This window comes from Saccoglossus kowalevskii, chromosome 5 (assembly GCF_978046115.1).
Source record: "Saccoglossus kowalevskii chromosome 5, keSacKowa6.1, whole genome shotgun sequence".
NCBI classification, from domain to species: Eukaryota; Metazoa; Hemichordata; class Enteropneusta; family Harrimaniidae; genus Saccoglossus; species Saccoglossus kowalevskii.
This window is the reverse complement of record NC_140645.1, coordinates 12,753,140-12,774,480: the sequence shown is the minus strand read 5'-3', so window position 1 is coordinate 12,774,480 and position 21,341 is coordinate 12,753,140. Positions and strand designations below refer to the sequence as shown.

General features: G+C 34.6%; 2 protein-coding genes and 2 long non-coding RNA genes across 4 annotated transcripts; 2 read left to right on the top strand and 2 right to left on the bottom strand.

Moving 5' to 3' along the window:
• Window positions 1-1,891: 1,891 nt before the first annotated feature.
• On the bottom strand, window positions 1,892-2,521 carry LOC144348775 (uncharacterized). Its single transcript, XR_014929504.1, has 2 exons — window positions 2,328-2,521; window positions 1,892-2,079 (listed from the first exon to the last, which is right to left on the bottom strand). It is a non-coding gene; the product is annotated as an uncharacterized LOC144348775 (long non-coding RNA).
• Window positions 2,522-7,304: 4,783 nt separating this feature from the next.
• Window positions 7,305-8,747, top strand: LOC146745514 (uncharacterized). Its single transcript, XM_085498723.1, has one exon. It carries the CDS (start codon window positions 7,305-7,307, stop codon window positions 8,745-8,747), a length of 1,443 nt encoding a protein of 480 aa, XP_085354849.1.
• A 6,553-nt stretch (window positions 8,748-15,300) lies between these two features.
• LOC146745513 (uncharacterized) lies at window positions 15,301-16,743 on the top strand. Its single transcript, XM_085498722.1, has one exon. The coding sequence runs from the start codon at window positions 15,301-15,303 to the stop codon at window positions 16,741-16,743; it is 1,443 nt and encodes a 480-aa protein (XP_085354848.1).
• Window positions 16,744-18,807: 2,064 nt separating this feature from the next.
• Window positions 18,808-19,436, bottom strand: LOC144350770 (uncharacterized). Its single transcript, XR_013420332.2, has 2 exons — window positions 19,208-19,436; window positions 18,808-18,995 (listed from the first exon to the last, which is right to left on the bottom strand). It is a non-coding gene; the product is annotated as an uncharacterized LOC144350770 (long non-coding RNA).
• Between the last annotated feature and the right edge of the window lie 1,905 nt (window positions 19,437-21,341).

Genomic DNA, 21,341 nt, shown 5'->3' with positions numbered 1-21,341 from the left:
CCAAATAACGGCCTACAGTATGTGACGTTATCCCTCAAAGTTGAATGTTAACTGAGCAGTTTACTTTGGAATAGGGGCGGCCATACTACCAAACATACCGTTTTAACCATAACTTTCTCTTTTATTTTTGACACTTCTGGATCTTTAATAGTAGTACGGACAATAACGAGACATTCCCATTTACCTTCCTACATTAATAATTCATGTTTGCAAACTTCTTTTGTATGAACAAAAATCTATATATTTTCGTGACAGGCATGATATGTTATATGAGGTGCCTCATATGATTGAGACTGAACTATCATATTTATCTTTAACATTCTGCTGACTTTATATAATCAAATTGTACACAAATAAAGAAGGCTTCCAATTCAAGTTAAAGTAAGTATTTCTAGTTCCAAGACAAAGCAAATGAACAGAATTACATTTTACAAACCATTGTCCACAATTAATCCAAACATATTGTAAAACATTGTGCTATACGTTTATTATGTATTAAGAGACCAACATGTACTCATGAAAAGTGCGAGACTCCAGATGATGTACGTTAAAAAGGAGACAAACGTGTTCGAGTTATAAGGAACTTAAGAAAAGCTTCATGACTGATGTGTTAGTTATCTAATTAATTTGTTATACTTTATATAGAATTCAGGGATTTAAATTTAAACAAATATTATTTTAAAAATTTTAATTAGTATAACAACCTTATTAAGTATCATATAGATGCGGGACAATTTTCCATGATTTAAAAAGTTCAATTTGCTTTGACCAAGCAATTTACTGAGGTTATTACCAAATAGTTATTGGACATTATTACGTGAGTTATTACACGTAACTGTCTTGATATATGAACGCTTATATGACACAGTAATACAAACATTTGTAAGTAAATAGTGATTCGTAACACAGTTTGAATTTCAGTTCTGCTTTCTATATTTCTGCAACATTTTTTAATTTAAGGTTTAAAGATGTCTGCACTATATTGTCATAGTATTGTCCGAGATTTCTATAGTTTACTCGCGTATATTTGCTTCCTACATAATTTAGTATGCAAAATAATTAGTATCACAAAAAAACATAAAACATGAACTTATTAAGCTCGACATGATACCCATGAAACTTACAAACATTTGTTTCTTTTCTGATAATTAGAGGTCAAAGCCTCTATAGAACCCTTATGTTCTCGTTAAGAGTTTATCTTTCCTTTTTCCACTGTTTAAGCCGGTTTAGAAAACCAGTGAACAGATTGGTCTGATTTTATTATAACGATAGGCAGTAACTGGTGTGCTTGCCTATCGGAATATTGATTGGTAACTTGGTTTGGCGGCCATAATTGTTTAAAGCAATTACGGAAGGTGTCAATTTAACAGAATATGTACTATTTAAACCATGAATTAAGTATATAACGTCACTTACTTTTGGCGCTATAATTAATAGTATCTCTAATGCAATGAATAAATGGATCTCTGAATTGTTTTTGAAAAAAACAAATACTATTCTTTTTTTCTGTATTTGGTGTGTAATTCCGTCATACCATAGTAATCATGTACGGCGCTTATAACATTTACATACTTTGTTACGATTTAATGCTAATGATATAATATCAGAATATATGGTCTGATTGGTATGCATCAGATGGATAAGATCAATATTCATCACAGAAGTGGGCTGGGCGCATTCCTAGCAACCAAGTCAACACCCATAGCAACAAACGCTATACTTAGTTAAAAAGCCAGTTAAAAATGATATATAACCACGAGATTATGATCAATGCAGTTCATACGTCGTTGGTACATTCATTTTCAATATGGTTTCTTTGTAGGTATTCCTATCAGCCACTGACATTTTCATAGCAATGTGCGTTGAATACAACAGTAATTGAACATTGTAATTCAAGTTACTCATTGTGATTTTTTATTAGTTGTCACATTTACAAAAATTGTAAACAATAATTAATTTGTACATTAGTATCACTGTCATATTATTATGTAAAAATGTTAATTTCCTTTGGTAATATTTCACCACACTAACTAGATGGCGTTTGCAAATGTCATATTCTTGAAACTAAACCAAAGTTGACTGTAAAAGAAATACATATATGTGTAAATTAGTATGTAATTGTATAGCCTGTAATTCGGTCTACTAATCTCATACTAGTAGACGCATTGTTCATTACATGCCATGGCTCAGTTAAAACTTTTCATGAAATAAAGTGAACATAAATGTATGATTTTATAGTGTAGGTGATTTTTTTAGGCTGAGATTATTATTATACAACGATAAATAACCTAACATCGCATCTTTTATTCTACTTGCAGATTTCTTACTGTATCTGAACAGATTTTCAGCAGCATGGGCGTTGATTGTGTCCTGTTTTGCTTCTATATTTGATAGTCGATTTGTAACATCCTCCAGTCTTTCTGATAATTGTCTTATTAAGCGCTCCTGGTCCTCGTATTTCTGTTGCAACTCCTCAACTACAGGATCCTCAACATATTGTAATCGCATGTGTGTGTTGGTCTGGGTCTGCTCATCCATCATGTATATTTGATCTATGAGAAAGTAACTACAAAGATTTCACATTCAGAGTAATCGGATTTGAAATCAAAACGATCTAACTATGTTTACTTACCTGTGAATGGTGGTTTCATGAATGATAACGTGTTGCTTGCTTCGTTATGTGTGTCTATGTGAATAAGTGACAAGGTAAAACATAAATTAAAATACGTTTATGCAAATCATTGTAGGAGAAATACGTATTTGGGGGATTGGCTGTTTGATACTGCACCATAAATATTACCACGTTGTAACGAATAATGAATAATTCGTACCTCTACAAAACATACGCCAATCTGTTGCAACTGTGTTAGCAAGATCTGATCGATCAGCTCGGTACAGGAGATCAGAATGTAACACCATGTTATCCTTTCCAATGTATCCCAGATTTCGAAGCCTCGCAATTAACTCAGCCGGGTCCTCCACATTGTTTGTGATTTTGGTTGAACACAGTCGCTTCATTCTCTTGAAAGTCTCTTCAATTGTTCAGACGAATGCGATGCATTTATTAAAACTTACAGAAGATGCATGGTTTCCATTGTGTAATGCATTGTAAATAAATGTGCGATGAATACTAATTAGAATAATCTTACCCTCTCCAATATACTTCCCTAGATTCGTTGCAAATAACTGTATTTCAATATCTTGGTCAGGTGAGCTCCTTCTGTTTGTTGCGCGCCTCCAATGTGCATTTTGTCCATGCTGCATTTTCAATTACTCTCTGTTGTAGAAGGCAAATACTTGCTAGTTAAGTATGAACATAAAATATGACTCTGCACTTGTAATGAGAATACAGGTTTCTCCGCATTGTTGTTTTCAAGCAGATTCAATCGGAGCTTTTTAATGTTAGTAATCGTTTTTAATATTTTAGCATTTGATGAGAGGTGTGTTTGAACTCACAGCTTAACGTTCAGACTTATTATTAAGATTATGGTATTGATGCCATTTTTTTTTGCTAATTTTTGTTTAATAAAATGCGATAAGTTTTTTTTTTAGTTTTTTATTTATTGAAACATAAATTAAGCATACGCTAATCGTATGTCTGCTTGCCAGTTTATTTGTTTGCCGTTATCCAAACACACTGTGTGTTATGATTGTAAAATAAGTAAAGTTTGACAAAAGCAGCCAATCAGTCACTGTCTTTTATAGATACAAACAATATATATGTTTGTGTGGTGTTTCGTCATTTATAGCAGAAGCCGTTTGCTTGGTCTTAAGGCTGTTATGAAGTCGCACTGATTAGTACTTTTACATGTGGTACAACAGTAAACCGATGTGATATTTCTTTTTAGTGGCAACAACTAGTTGCAGCAAAGAGGCCGCGTTTAATGGCGACGAGCAATCTGTGTAGTACAGATAACAAAAATTGAGGTCACTCAAAATACAGGTCATCTAAACAATATGTTGCACCTATTATATCCTATCGAGGGGAGTAGGAATCGGAAAGGCAATAGAAACAATCTTTTTAATGGAATGGGAATCCAGGTCTGTCGGAAGTGAACCAATGACGCTGATACGCCGAACCAATGACGTCGATTTTTATCCGACGAAATTAACCAGTATAATAGTACTCTCCTGGACTTTGAACATGTCTAGCTAATCATTAACTACAACAGAACTAAAGCAAGCTCAATACAGACGTGTATATGTGTATTGCAGTGACTTTTTTGTGGAAGCCTGTATGCTAAGTTAAACGCATCCAATCTTTTCTTTTCGAGTTGCAGTTATGTACAGTTATGCAGTATAGACATTTGAATTGTACCTACCACGAACGTTGCATATAACTTGTGTAGAACGGTGATTGTTTAGATGCTCTCCACATCGAGTTGGATCTGTTGATCAGATGACACTTCATTACTGAATTATTCATTAGATAATACTGCTGATCGATTCGATAATAGCGCCATCTAGTGGCACGCCCCGAGAAGCGACATCATTTCCGCCCAGTTCTATTCGAGACTGCCTCATCTGAGCGGAAGTGTGTTTCTGCTCAGGTGTACTGTTATTCTAAGTCACGTTGGTAAATCTTGTTCTTAAAATCAATATTGGATTTAAATTCAATAAAATGGATAAATTATAGATATTCATAAGTAGGCTTTTACTTTAAACGTGTTTCAGAAATGATGAGGAGTGCTCGCATACTGTAATGTGTATTTCTACGAATGCCTAGTTGCCGACAACTAAAAACAAAACAGTTGATAAGCTTAACACATCTGGATAAAATACACCTAAACTAAAGTAATTTGTTCCCAGTTTTGATCTGATTTCAATGTTTAGATGTACAAGCAAATAAGTCAGCGCCCTTTACTGGTGATAGAACAATGTGTAAATATACGTCCATCGATCTTTTTTCAATTCACAAATTGCTTTTATATTTGGTGTATGTTTGCGATGGCCAGCCTATCACAACTTTCATGGAACTGGCAAGTTGAGGTCAAGGTAAGGGTGAAAGATCAACATGCAATATTAGGGGTCAATCTCTGAACACCAATAATACCCTGACACATCCACTAATTTATTTACGTTAAAAGTTAATCATTAATCTTGAGTACCGCCATGATGACTCGTAAAACATACTAAACGTGTGTTAGGTCCTTCTTCCCTTGTCTTATAAATGTTGACTGATATTACGTGAACTGTTGTATTTTATATCTCGCCTACTGCTTATATTGTGAAAAGAAACAATTTTAATCAGAAGTGGAACGTTTTCTGAAAGGAAAAACAGTGTCATAGTGCGATAGTGCATGCTGAATCGATCGAAGGTCAGTACAACGGTGTCAGTGCCGTCACTCATTGTCATTCTGTTATTTTCTTTCAATAAATTGTGAACCAGATCCGTGTATGTTGAACGAACTGATAATATTGGTAATTTGTTCCCGTGGACGCTTTGTTTCACTTCAACAAAGGGTGACAATAGATCAACTAAAATATGAACCTAAAGTCACCCCAATGATATACTTAAAATAACACAGGTCGTCGTGGGGCAAATCATATCTGAGGCCGATTACTGAATTATAGAAGACAGCGACTCACACTGACTGTTTCAAAGACTGAAATCGACTAACTATTTACCAACAATTATAACCTGTAGTAAATATCACAAAGGCCTTTATTTGTCCGCGCCTTGTCAATAGAGGACACATACTAAAATGGGGAAAACACTTGCCAGAAAACTATAGCACGTGTGATGGGACTTCTACTTCTATTTAATAGCCGGGCCTTTTTTGAACATCGTCCAAATCCAATAAGAATTATAGCGTCTTCTACTATAGGAAGACAAAAATATAGTTTATGTGAAATTTGCTTAATTTTGAATACGTTCGGCTCTTTCTACATAAAAGTTGTCCTGTGAAAGACAGCCCGAATGTGAAGATATTGTGGAGTTGGAAATTTGGTCAGACATTAATTGTAGAAGTAGCAGGTAGTAGTGGTGAAAATATTTACTCAATATCAACGTTGTCACTATTGTTATCTATACAAGTCCTTGTTTATATCATAGCCACACTGAAGACAAAACTTATAGTATACAACAGAGATGTTAGTAAATAAAGACTCCAAAAAAACCGTTGCGTTTTAGCACGAAATCTAGGCCTACCCCATGACAAACAGTTGTTAAAATACCCATAAATGAACCAGAAATAGTGTATTTGTTAGGGCAAATCCTATAAACTGTACCCAACCTAAGTTCCTTAAAACCAAAACAGATTTCTAGTGTAAACCTTCACCCGTGATCGACTGATATACGAACCTAAATGCGACTGGGTTAAATACGCTTTGGAGACTTGGTGATCGTTATCTGAGGGAATGAATGAAAATCGCCCGATACGCATTCTATATTAGATAAGTTACTAAATAGAAAATACTGACTTACATTTGAAATGGTCATACAGACTTGCCACATTTTATCAAATCAGCAGTGAAGCGAGGCAAGAAAGTAGTGACTGATGTAACGAAATACATATTCCGTGAAGGATTCGTGAAAATTCAACTGTTTACTGTATGACAGCCGAAAGCAAGTGCCTGCCATCATGACACTAGGGTGGATCAACATTTCAATTCCTCCAAAAAGTATTTTCACACAGCCAATAAATTAGAATAATTAACACGATATATTTAGCAGTGGTTAACACAAGAGAAAGAAGACAAAAAATTCAAGATTGGAAAGAATTATATGATGCAATGAAAATAAATTAATCACAAGTTATCCAAAAATAATAATGAAACCATTGAGCATAAAAAACACTGGACAACTGTAATACTGATCTGACGACCATGTAATTTAAATGATTTGATCAGCATGTAATAGACAAAGCATAAATTTCAATAATTTGTACAACCAAATCATCCCAGGAGCTAAGGCACCAATCCAATGGACTCATGCAAACAGTGGCTATTGCTCTATGCATCAAATACGCACTATAACAAGATCAAGTGCAAATCTGCATAATAGACCATTTTGTGTGTGTTCAGTACTAAGCCACTTACCATGGCCAGTTCCGACCAGTTGCAACAAGCTACGCCAACTGTGATTAGTCGCATGCAATTGGATCTATATATTCCACCGATGTCAAATACGCAGCTTGTCGGTAGAATTCCGCATGGCTTCGTGGGGGAGTATCTTTATATCAAGCTCGCGAAACCGTGCCATTTGAACGATTCACCACAGTTCAATTTATTTATACATGCGAGGAAAACATCTTCTAAAACATTTAACCGGTAATATATTATATTTTTTACTTAGGAACATAATGGAAAAGAAATCAGCATACAAAAAGTTGTCAGCGACTTCAGGAGGTTGTATCTGTATCTGTGTTTTATTCATTATCTACATTAATGTTGCCTATAATGTTCCAAAAGCCAACAATGTAGCCACAATGCCACAGCCAGTGATTGAACAAACACACGTGAGCAACTATTATATGCATGTTAAAGAACTACCCAACCGATTGTTAGAGCTCAACAGGTATATTGCATCTTGGGAAAAAAATATTGCCATTCAAGTTCAAGATGGGATGATATATAGAGCGTTGAAACATTTGCCTTCCACTGACAATCTGCAGCGGATTTTTAGAGATGTTCTGATGACAAATAGAACTTTGCACATTGGTATAGTTGGGGGTTCAATTTCTGCTAGAAAATTCAGCTATGGTAATGTACTATCTGAAGGTCTACAGAAATTGTTGGGTGTTCCAGTAAAACTTCACAATGCTGCAATCGGTGCCACAGATAGTAGATATTACGCATATTGCATAAATACCCACTTGAATACAAAAATGATGGATATAATACTTTGGGAATTTGCGGTGAATGATTTTATAAAACATGTGAAACCTTATGCGCAAGAAGAATTGACTCGTGTTGTGTTGGATTTTCCGAACTCTCCCCAGTTAATATACGTGAATTTTGTCCACGGGGCACAGATGCGTTCTAAGTCACCATGCATAAATAATGAAAATGTATCCAGTACGCCACTGAGTCTGTATTATAACATACCATCAATAAGTATGCCAGATGCATTGTGCCCAACAATCATGCAGGGAAATATTTCTCAACTCGTCGAAAGCAAGAGTGATGCACACCCAAGTAAAGATGTTCATATACTGATGGGTATTTTTCTACTCCATTTCTGTGAAGAGGTTTTTGTAAACTTGACCAAGTCACATTTATCGTCTCCTGAACAAATAAATCTACCCATGAATGGTCACTCTGATTTACATAATTTGCCAAAACCACTTTTCAATGAAACTATTATCTATCGTCCCAAGTGTTGGTCATCTCTTCGCAGTAATGAGAACACGTCTGCTACTTTAGAACCAACCAATGTCAACGGTTGGAAACGCGTTGACCTAGAAGGGAAAACACCTGGACGTACAGATAATAAAGTCGCCTGGGAGTCGCATTCCAAAAACAGTAAAATTACATTCAGTATCACAGTCAATCCTTATCAAAACCTTAACTGCTCTATTGCTATAGGAATTATGGGATGTCCAAATTGTGGGAAAATTGCTGCTTATATAGATTTTAAAAACGAATCTGAGATTATAGTCAACGGTAAATGGAATTGGAAAGTAACCTTAACATTTAAAATTGCAGAAAATATAAGTCCTGGCACACATAATTTGACATTGGTAATGAAAGAGGCGAAAAGAAATTTTCGTATAATTGGCATTATGACATCATACCACGTTTGAGTAAATATATATATTGTTCAGCATTTTCGAAAACAAAACCACTTATATTTGCTGGCCCACAATTTATAATAACATGTTTGCAACGTTTATTATTCACATAATGTGTATTGCATTATATTTGTTCAGAAAGTTATAAATTGCTCCCCAATTTGTGGTGGAATCGGTTGGATTGTTTATCTGCCAAATAACGGCCTACAGTGTGTGACGTTATCCCTCAAAGTTGAATGTTCACTGAGCAGTTTACTTTGGAATAGGGGCGGCCATACTACCAAACATACCGTTTTAACCATAACTTTCTCTTTTATTTTTGACACTTCTGGATCTTTAATAGTAGTACGGACAATCGCGAGACATTCCCATTTACCTTCCTACATTAATAATTCATGTGTGCAAACTTCTTTTGTATGAACAAAAATCTATATATTTTCGTGACAGGCATGATATGTTATATGAGGTGCCTCATATGATTGAGACTGAACTATCATATTTATCTTTAACATTCTGCTGACTTTATATAATCCAATTGTACACAAATAAAGTTAAAGTAAGTATCCATAGTTCTAATATACAGCAAGTCGTCTGAGTTTAATTTTGTAAATCATTGTCCACAATTAATCCAAACATGGTAAATTATTGTGCTATACGTTTATTATGTATCAAGAGACCAACATGTACTCATGAAAAGTGCGTGACTCCAGATGATGTCCGTTAAAAAGGAGACAAACGTGTTCGAGTTATATGGAACTTAAGAAAAGCTTCATGACTGATGTGTTAGTTATCTAATTAATTTGTTATACTTTATATAGAATTCAGGGATTTAAATTTAAACAAATATTATTTTAAAAAATTTAATTAGTATAGCAACTTTATTAAGTATTATATAGATGCGGGACAATTTTCCATGATTTAAAAAGTTCAATTTGCTTTGACCAAGCAATTTACTGAGGTTATTACCAAATAGTTATTGGACATTATTACGTGAGTTATTACACGTAACTGTCTTGATATATGAACGCTTATATGACACAGTAATACAAACATTTGTAAGTAAATAGTGATTCGTAACACAGTTTGAATTTCAGTTCTGCTTTCTATATTGCTGCAACATTTTTTTAATTTAAGGTTTAAAGATGTCTGCACTATATTGTCATAGTATTGTCCGAGATTTCTATAGTTTACTCGGCGTATATCTGCTTCCTACATAATTTAGTATGCAAAATAATTAGTATCACAAAAAAACATAAAACATGAACTTATTAAGCTCGACATGATACCCATGAAACTTACAAACATTTGTTTCTTTTCTGATAATTAGAGGTCAAAGCCTCTATAGAACCCTTATGTTCTCGTTAAGAGTTTATCTTTCCTTTTTCCACTGTTTAAGCCGGTTTAGAAAACTAGTGAACAGATTGGTCTGATTTTATTATAACGATAGGCAGTAACTGGTGTGCTTGCCTATCGGAATATTGATTGGTAACTTGGTTTGGCAGTCATAATTGTTTAAAGCAATTACGGAAGGTGTCAATTTAACAGAATATGTACTATTTAAACCATGAATTAAGTATATAACGTCACTTACTTTTGGCGCTATAATTAATAGTATCTCTAATGCAATGAATAAATGGATCTCTGAATTGTTTTTCAAAAAAACAAATACTATTCTTTTTTTCTGTATTTGGTGTGTAATTCCGTCATACCATAGTAATCATGTACGGCGCTTATAACATTTACATACTTTGTTACGATTTAATGCTAATGATATAATATCAGAATATATGGTCTGATTGGTATGCATCAGATGGATAAGATCAATATTCATCACAGAAGTGGGCTGGGCGCATTCCTAGCAACCAAGTCAACACCCATAGCAACAAACGCTATACTTAGTTAAAAAGCCAGTTAAAAATGATATATAACCACGAGATTATGATCAATGCAGTTCATACGTCGTTGGTACATTCATTTTCAATATGGTTTCTTTGTAGGTATTCCTATCAGCCACTGACATTTTCATAGCAATGTGCGTTGAATACAACAGTAATTGAACATTGTAATTCAAGTTACTCATTGTGATTTTTTATTAGTTGTCACATTTACAAAAATTGTAAACAATAATTAATTTGTACATTAGTATCACTGTCATATTATTATGTAAAAATGTTAATTTCCTTTGGTAATATTTCACCACACTAACTAGATGGCGTTTGCAAATGTCATATTCTTGAAACTAAACCAAAGTTGACTGTAAAAGAAATACATATATGTGTAAATTAGTATGTAATTGTATAGCCTGTAATTCGGTCTACTAATCTCATACTAGTAGACGCATTGTTCATTACATGCCATGGCTCAGTTAAAACTTTTCATGAAATAAAGTGAACATAAATGTATGATTTTATAGTGTAGGTGATTTTTTTAGGCTGCGCTTCTTCTATTTGATGCGCGCCTCCAATGTGCATTTTGACCATGCTGCATTTTCAATTACTCTCTGTTGTAGAAGGCAAATACTTGCTAGTTAAGTATGAACATAAAATATGAGTCTGCACTTATAATTATAATATAGGTTTATCCGCATTGTTGTTTTCAAGCTTATTATTCAATCTAAGCATTTTAATGTTAGTAATTATTTTTAATATTTTAGCATTTGATGAGAGGTGTGTTTGAACTCACAGCTCAACGCTCAGACTTATTATTAAGATTATGGTATTGATGCCATTTTTTTTGCTAATTTTTGTTTAATAAAATGCAATAAGTTTTTTTTTTATTTTTTGAAAAATAAATTAAGCATACGCTAATCGTATGTCTACTTGCCATTTTTTTTGTTTGCCGTTATCCAAACACATTGTGTGTTTGACAAAAGCAGCCAATCAATCACTGTCTGTTGTAGATACAAACAAGATATATGTTTGTATGGTGTTTCGTCATTTATGGCAGAAACCGTTTGCTTGGTCTTAAGGCTGTTATGAAGCCGTACTGATTGGTACTTTGCATGTGGTACAACAGTAAACCGATGTGATATTTCTTTTTCGTTGCAACAACTAGTTGCCGCAAAGAGGCCGCGTTTAATGGCGACAAGCAAACTGTGTAATATAGATAACAAAAGTTGAGGTCATCAAAAAACAGGTCATCTAAACAATATGTTGCACCTATTATATCCTATCGCGGGGAGTAGGAATCGGAAAGCCAATGGAAACGATCTTTTTATGGAATGGGAATCAAGGTCTGTCGGAAGTGAACCAATGACGCTGATACGCCGAACCAATGACGTCGATTTTTTATCCGACGAAATTGAGCAGTATTATAGTACTCTCCTGGACTTTGAACATCTCTAGCTCATTATTAACTACAACAGAACTAAAACAAGCTCAATACAGACGTGTGTATGTGTATTGCAGAGACTTTTTTTGTGGAAGCCGGTATGCTAAGTTAAACGCATCCAATCTTTTATTTTCGAGTTGCAGTTATGTCCAGTTATGCAGTATAGACATTTGAATTGTACCTACCACGAACGTTGCATATAACTTGTGTAGAACGGTGATTGTTTAGATGCTATCCACATCGAGTTGGATCTGTTGATCAGATGACACTTCATTACTGAATTATTCATTAGATAATACTGCTGATCGATTTCATAATAGCGCCATCTCGTGGCACGCCCCGAGAAGCGACATCATTTCCGCCTAGTTCTATTCGAGACTGCCTTATCTGAGCGGAAGTGTGTTTCTGCTCAGGTGTACTGTTATTCTAAGTCACGTTGGTAAATCTTGTTCTTAAAATCAATATTGGATTTAAATTCAATAAAATGGATAAATTATAGATATTCATAAGTAGGCTTTTACTTTAAACGTGTTTCAGAAATGATGAGGAGTGCTCGCATACTGTAATGTGTATTTCTACGAATGCCTAGTTGCCGACAACTAAAAACAAAACAGTTGATAAGCTTAACACATCTGGATAAAATACACCTAAACTAAAGTAATTTGTTCCCAGTTTTGATCTGATTTCAATGTTTAGATGTACAAGCAAACAAGTCAGCGCCCTCTACTGGTGATAGAACAATGTGTAAATTGTTGTAAGATATACGTCCATCGATCTTTTGTCAATTCACAAATTGCTTTTATATTTGGTGTATGTTTGCGATGGTCAGCCTATCACAACTATCTTTGAACTGGCAAGTTGAGGTCAAGTTAAGGGTGAAAGATTAACATGCAATATTAGGGGTCAATCTCTGGACACCAATAAAACCCTGACACATCCACTAATTTATTTACTTTAAAAGTTAATCATTAAACTCGAGTTCCGCCATGATGACTGTAAAACATACTAAACGTGTGTTCAGTCCTTCTTCCATCGATTTATAAATTCTGACTGAAATACGTGAACTGTTGTATTTTATATCTCGGCGACTGCTTATATTGTGAAAAGAAACAATTTTAATCAGAAGTGGAACGTTTTCTGAATGGGAAAACAGTATCATAGTACGATAGTGCGTGCTACATCGATCGAAGGTCAGTACAACCGTGTCAGTGCCGTCACTCATTGTAATTCCGTTATTTTCGTTCAATAAATTGTGAACCAGATCCGTGTATGTTGAACGAACTGATAATATTGGTAATTTGTTCCCATGGAAGCTTTGTTTCACTTCAACAAATGGTTACAATAGGTCAACTAAAATATGAACCTAAAGTCACCTCAATGATATACTTAAAATAACACAGGTCGTCGTGGGGCAAATCATATTATAGAAGACAGCGACTCATACTGACTGTTTCAAAGACTGAAATCGACTAACTATTGACCAACAATTATAACCTGTAGTAAATATCACAAAGGCCTTTATTTGTCCGCGCCTTGTCAATAGAGGACACATACTAAAATGGGGAAAACACTTGCCAGAAAACTATAGCACGTGTGATGGGACTTCTACTTCTATTTAATAGTCGGGCCTTTTTTTGAACATCGTCCAAATCCAATAAGAGTTGGTGCTGCATGTGACAACTGGTTATAGCGTCTTCTATTATAGGAAGACAAAAATATAGTTTATGTCGTGAAATTTGCTTATTTTTGAATACGTTCGGCTGTTTCTACATAAAAGTTGTCGTGTAAAAGAAAGCCCGGATGTGAAGATATTGAGGAGTTGGAAATCTGGCCAGACATAGATTGTAGGGGCAGCAGGTAGTAGTGGTGAGAATATTTACTCAATATCAACGTTGTCACTGTTGTTATCTATAAAAGTCCTTGTTCATATAATAGCCACACTAAAGATAACACTTATAGCATACAACAGAGATGTTAGTAACTAAAGTCTCCAACAAACCGTTGCGTTTTAGCCGGGAATCTAGAACTACCCCCACGACAATGTTACAATGAAAGCTACTTAACATGCAAACAGTTGTTAAAACCCATAAATGATCCCTAAATAGTGTAATTGTTAGGGCAAATCCTACAAACTGTACCCAACCTAAGTTCCTTAAAACAAAAACAGATTTCTAGTGTCAACCTTCACTCTTGATCAACTGATATATGAACCAACATGCCCTGGGTTAAATACGCAAGGGAACATTGATAAGCCTTGGCGACTTGCTGATCGTTATCTGTGGGAATGAATGGAAATCGCCCGATCCGCATTCTATATTAGATAAGTTACTAAATAGAAAATACTGACTTACATTTGAAATGGTCATACAGACATGCCACATTTTATCAAATCAGCAGTGAAGCGAGGCAAGAAAATAGTGACTGATGTAATGAAATACATATTGAATCATCCGTGAAGGATTCCTGAAAATTCACTGTTAATACTGTATGACAGCCGAAAGCAAGTGCCTGCCATCATGACAGAAGGGTGGCTCAACATTTCAATTTCTCCAAAAAATATTTTCCACAGCCAATAAATTAGAATAATTAACACGATATATTTAGCAGTGGTTAACACAAGAGAAAGAAGACAAAGAATTCAAGATTGGAAAGAATTATACGATGCAATGAAAGTAAATTAATCACAAGTTATCCAAAAATAATAATGAAACCATTGAGCATAAAAAACACTGGACAACTGCAATACTGATCTGACGACCATGTAATTTAAATGATTTGATCAGCATGTAATAGACAAAGCATAAATTTCAATAATTTGTACAACCAAATCATCCCAGAAGCTAAGGCACCAATCGAATGGACTCATGCAAACAGTGGCTATTGCTCTATGCATCAAATACGCACAATAACAAGATCAAGTGCAAATCTGCATAATAGACCATTTTGTGTGTGTTCAGTACTAAGCCACTTACCATGGCCAGTTCCGACCAGTTGCGACAAGCTACGCCAACTGTGATTAGTCGCATGCAATTGGATCTATATATTCCACCGATGTCAAATACGCAGCTTGTCGGTAGAATCCCGCATGGCTTCGTGGGGGAGTATCTTTATATCAAGCTCGCGAAACCGTGCCATTTGAACGATTCACCACAGTTCAATTTATTTATACATGCGAGGAAAACATCTTTTAAAACATTTAACCGGTAATATATTATATTTTTTACTTAGGAACATAATGGAAAAGAAATCGGCATATAACAAGTTGTCAGCGATTTCAGGAGGTTGTATCTGTATCTGTGTTCTACTCATTATCTACATTGATGTTGCCTATAATGTTCCAAAAGCCAACAATGTAGCCTCCGTGCCACAGCCAGTGATTCAACAAACACACGTGAGCAACTATTATATACATGTTAAAGAACTACCCAGTCGATTGTTAGAGCTTAACAGGTATATTGCATCTTGGGAAAAGAATATTGCCCTTCAAGTTCAAGATGGGATGATTTATAGAGCGTTGAAACATTTGACTTCCACTGACAATCTGCAGCGGATTTTTAGAGATGTTGTGATGACAAATAGAACTTTACACATTGGTATAGTTGGGGGTTCAATTTCTGCTAGAAAATTCAGCTATGGTAATGTACTATCTGAAGGTCTACAGAAATTGTTGGGTGTTCCAGTAAAACTTCACAATGCTGCAATCGGTGCCACAGATAGTAGATATTACGCATATTGCTTAAATACCCATTTGAACACAAGCATGATGGATATAATACTTTGGGAATTTGCGGTGAATGATTTTATAAAACATGTGAAACCTTATGCGCAAGAAGAATTAACTCGTGTTGTGTTGGATTTTCCTAACTCTCCCCAGTTAATATACGTGAATTTTGTTCACGGGAAACAGATGCGTTCTGAGTCACCATGCATAAATAATGAAAATGTATCCAGTACGCCACTGAGTCTGTATTATAACATACCATCAATAAGTATGCCAGATGCATTGTGTCCAACAATCATGCAGGGAAACATTTCTCAACTCGTCGAAAGCAAGAGTGATGCACACCCAAGTAAAGATGTACATATACTGATGGGTATTTTTCTACTCCATTTCTGTGAAGAGGTTTTTGTAAACTTGACCAAGTCACATTTATCGTCTCCTGAACAAATAAATCTACCCTTGAATGGTCACTCTGATTTACATAATTTGCCAAAACCACTTTTCAATGAAACTGTTATCTATCGTCCCAAATGTTGGTCATCTCTTCGCAGTAACGAGAACACGTCTGCTACTTTAGAACCAACCAATGTCAACGGTTGGAAACGCGTTGACCTAGAAGGGGAAACACCTGGACGAACAGATAATAAAGTCGCCTGGGAGTCGCATTCCAAAAACAGTAAAATTACATTCAGTATCACAGTCAATCCTTATCAAAACCTTAACTGCTCCATTGCTATAGGAATTATGGGATGTCCAAATTGTGGGAAAGTGGCAGCTTATATAGATTTTAAAAACGAATCTGAGATTATAGTCAATGGTAAATGGAATTATAAAGTAACATTGACATTTAAAATTGCAGAAAATATAATACCTGGTTCACATAATTTGACATTGGTAATGAAAGAGGCGAACAGAAATTTTCGTATAATTGGCATTATGACATCTTACCACGTTTGAGTGAATATGTATATTGTTAGGTTCAGCATTTTCGAAAACAAAACCACTTATATTGGCTGGCCCACAATTTATAATGAAATGTTTGCAAAGTTGATTATTCACATAATATGTTTTGCATTATATTTGTTCAGAAAGTTATAAATTTCTCCCCATTTTGTGGTGGAATCGGTTGGATTGTTTATTTACTAATTACTATCCTACATTGTGTAACGTTATCCCCCAAATTTGAATGTTCACTGAGCATTATACTTTGGAATAGGGGCGGCCATACTACCAAATATACCGTTTTAACCATAACTTGCATTTTTCTTTCATGTTTGACACTTCTTGATTTTTAATTGTATTCTGCCTGAAATTCTGAGTGCTGAGTGCTGAGTGCTACAATAGCGAGACATTTCCTTGCTACATTAATAATTCACGTGTCCAAACATCTTTTATATGAAACAAAAATATGTATATTTTTTCGTAACAGGCATGATATGTTATATGAGGTGTTCAGTTAATTTGATCATATTGTGCACAAATGAATAAGTCTTCCAATCCAAGTTAAAGTAAGTATTTCTAGTTCCAAGACAAAGCAAATGAACAGAATTACATTTTACAAACCATTGTCCACAATTAATCCAAACATATTGTAAAACATTGTGCTATACGTGTATTATGTATCAAGAGAGCAACATGTACTCATGAAAAGTGCGTGACTCCAGATGATGTCCGTTAAAAAGGAGACAAACGTGTTCGAGTTATATGGAACTTAAGAAAAGCTTCATGACTGATTTGTTAGTTATCTAATTAATTTGTTATACTTTATATAGAATTCAGGGATTTAAATTTAAACAAATATTATTTTAAAAATTATAATTAGTATAACAACCTTTTTAACTATTATATAGATATGTAAAATGTTGGCTATGATTAAGAATTTTCAATTTTTTTGACCAAGCAGATTACTGAGGTTATTACTACCTAGTTATTGAACATTATTACATGAGTTATTACACGGAACTGTCTTGATATATGAACTAAACGCGTATATGACACAGTAAAACAAAAATGTGTAAGTAAATAGTGATCAATATCACAATTCCAGTTCAGCTTTCTATGTTGCTGGAATTTTTTTTCCTTTAAGGTTTAAAGATGTCTGAACAATATTTTCATAGTATTATCAGAGATTGCTATAATTAACTCTGTGTATATCTGGTTCCCTCATAATTTAGTATGCAAAATAAGTAGTATCACAGAAAAACATGAATTTATTAAGCTCGGCATGATATCCATAAAACCTACAAACATTTGTTTCTTTTCTGATAATTAGAGTTCAAAGCCTCTATAGAACCCTTATTTTCTCGTTTAGAGTTTATCTTTCCTTTTTCCACTGTTTAAGCCGGTTTAGAAAACCAGTGAACAGATTGGTCTGATTTTATTATAACGATAGGCGGTAACTGGTGTGCTTGCCTATCGGAATATTGATTGGTAACTTGGTTTGGCGGCCATAATTGTTTAAAGCAATTACGGAAGGTGTCAATTTAACAGAATATGTACTATGTAAACCATGAATTAAGTATATAACGTCACTTACTTTTGGCGCTATAATTAATATTTCTCTAATGTAATGAATAAATGGATCTCTGAATTGGGGGTTGAATCTTTTTGAAAAAAACAAATACTATTCTATTTTGTCTGTATTTGATGTGTAATTCCGTCATACCATAGCAATCATGTACGGCGCTTATAACATTTACATGTTTTGTTACGATATAATGCTAATGATATAATATCAGAATATATGGTCTGATTGGTATGCACCAGATGGATAAGGTCAATATTCATCACAGAAGTGGGTTGGGCGCGTTCCTAGCAACCAAGTCAACACCCATAGCAACAAACGCTATACTGAATTAAAAAGCCAGTTAAAAATGATATATAACCATGAGATAATGATCAATGCAGTTCATACTTCGTTGGTACATTCATTTTCAAGATGGTTCTTTGTAGGTATTCCTATCAGCCACTGACATTTTTATAGCAATGTGCGTTGAATACAACAGTAATTGAACATTGTAATTCAAGTTACTCATTATGAATTTTTATTAGTTGTCACATTTACAAAAACTGTAAAGAATAATTAATTTATACATTGCTATCACTGCCATATTATTATGTCTAAATGTTAATTTCCTTTGGTAATATTTCACCACACTAGCTAGATGGCGTTTGCAAATGTCATATTCTTGAAACTAAACCAAAGTTGACTGTAAAAGAAATACATATATGTGTAAATTTGTATGTAATTGTATAGCCTGTAAGTCAATCTACTAATCTCATACTAGTGGATGCATTGTTCATTACATGCCATGGCTCAGTTAAAACTTTTCATGAAATAAAGTGAACATAAATGTATGATTTTATAGTGTAGGTGATTTTTTAGGCTAAGATTATTATTATACATCGACAAATAACCTACCATCGCATCGTTTATTCTACTTGCAGATTTCTTACTGTATCTAGACATATTTTCTGCAGCATGGGCGTTGATTGTGTCCAGTCTTGCTTCTATATTTAATAGTCGATTTGTAACATCCTCCAGTCTTTCTGATAATTGTCTTATTAAGCGCTCCTGGTCCTCGTATTTCTGTTGCAACTCCTCAACTACAGGATCCTCAACATATTGTAATCGCATGTGTGTGTTGGTCTGGGTCTGCTCATCTATTATGTATATTTGATCTATGAGAACGTAACTACAAAGATTTCACATTCAGAGTAATCGGATTTGAAATCAAAACGATCTAACTATGTTTACTTACCTGTGAATGGTGGTTTCATGAATGGTAACGTGTTGCTTGCTTCGTTATGTGTGAATAAGTGACAAGGTAAAACATAAATTACAAATACGTTCATGTAAATCCTTGTGGGAGAAATACGTATTTGCCGGATTGGCCGCATGATACTGCACCATTAATATTACCACGTTGTAACGAATAATGAATAATTCGTACCTCTACAAAACATACGGCAATCTGTTGCAACTGTGTTAGCAAGATCTGATCGATCAGCTCGGTACAGGAGATCTGAGAGTAACACCATGTTATCCTTTCCAATGTATCCCAGATTTCGAAGCCTCGCAATTAACTCAGCCGGGTCCTCCACATTGTTTGTGATTTTGGTTGAACACAGTCGTTTCATTCTCTTGAAAGTCTCTTCAATTGTACAGACGAATGCGATGCATTTATTAAAACGTACAGAAGATGCATGGTTTTCATTGTGTAATGCATTGTAAATAAATGTGCGATGAACACTAATTAGAATAATCTTACCCTCTCCAATATACTTCCCTAGATTCGTTGCAAATAACTTTATTTCAATATCTTGATCCAGTGCGCTTCTTCTGTTTGATGCGCGCCTCCAATGTGCATTTTGACCATGCTGCATTTTCAATTACTCTCTGTTGTAGAAGGCAAATACTTGCTAGTTAAGCATGAACATAAAATATGAGTCTGCACCTATAATTAGAATATAGGTTCATCCGCATTGTTGTTTTCAAGCTTATTATTCAATCGGAGCTTTTTATTGTAATCGTTTTTAATATTTTAGCATTTGATGAGAGGTGTGTTTGAACTCACAGCTTAACGCTCAGACTTATTATTAAGATTATGGTATTGATGTATTTTTTTTTGCTAATTTTTGTTTAATAAAATGCGATAAGTTTTTTTTTATTATTTATTGAAAAATAAATTAAGCATACGCTAATCGTATGTCTACTTGCCATTTTCTTTGTTTGCCGTTATCCAAACACATTGTGTGTTTGACAAAAGCAGCCAATCAATCACTGTCTGTTGTATATACAAACAAGATATATGTTTGTGTGGCGTTTCGTCATTTATGGCAGAAACCGTTTGCTTGGTCTTAAGGCTGTTATGAAGTCGCACTGATTGGTACTTTTACATGTGGTACAACAGTAAACCGATGTGATATTTCTTTTTCGTGGCAACAACTAGTTGCCGCAAAGAGGCCGCGTTTAATGGCGACGAGCAAACTGTGTAATATAGATAACAAAAGTTGAGGTCACTCAAAATACAGGTCATCTGAACAATATGTTGCACCTATTATATCCTATCGCGGGGAGTAGGAATCGGAAAGCCAATGGAAACGATCTTTTTATGGAATGGGAATCAAGGTCTGTCGGAAGTGAACCAATGACGCTGATACGCCGAACCAATGACGTCGATTTTTTATCCGACGAAATTGAGCAGTATTATAGTACTCTCCTGGACTTTGAACATCTCTAGCTAATTATTAACTACAACAGAACTAAAACAAGCTCAATACAGACGTGTGTATGTGTATTGCAGTGACTTTTTTGTGGAAGCCGGTATGCTAAGTTAAACGCATCCAATCTTTTATTTTCGAGTTGCAGTTATGTACAGTTATGCAGTATAGACATTTGAATTGTACCTACCACGAACGTTGCATATAACTTGTGTAGAACGGTGATTATTTAGATGCTATCGACATCGAGTTGGATCTGTTGATCAGATGCCACTTCATTACTGAATTATTCATTAGATAATACTGCTGATCGATTCCATAATAGCGCCATC

Bases quoted from the DNA above. Each gene is read 5' to 3' on its own strand.
- LOC146745514 (XM_085498723.1), top strand. From the start codon at position 7,305: ATGGAAAAGAAATCAGCATACAAAAAGTTGTCAGCGACTTCAGGAGGT.
- LOC146745513 (XM_085498722.1), top strand. From the start codon at position 15,301: ATGGAAAAGAAATCGGCATATAACAAGTTGTCAGCGATTTCAGGAGGT.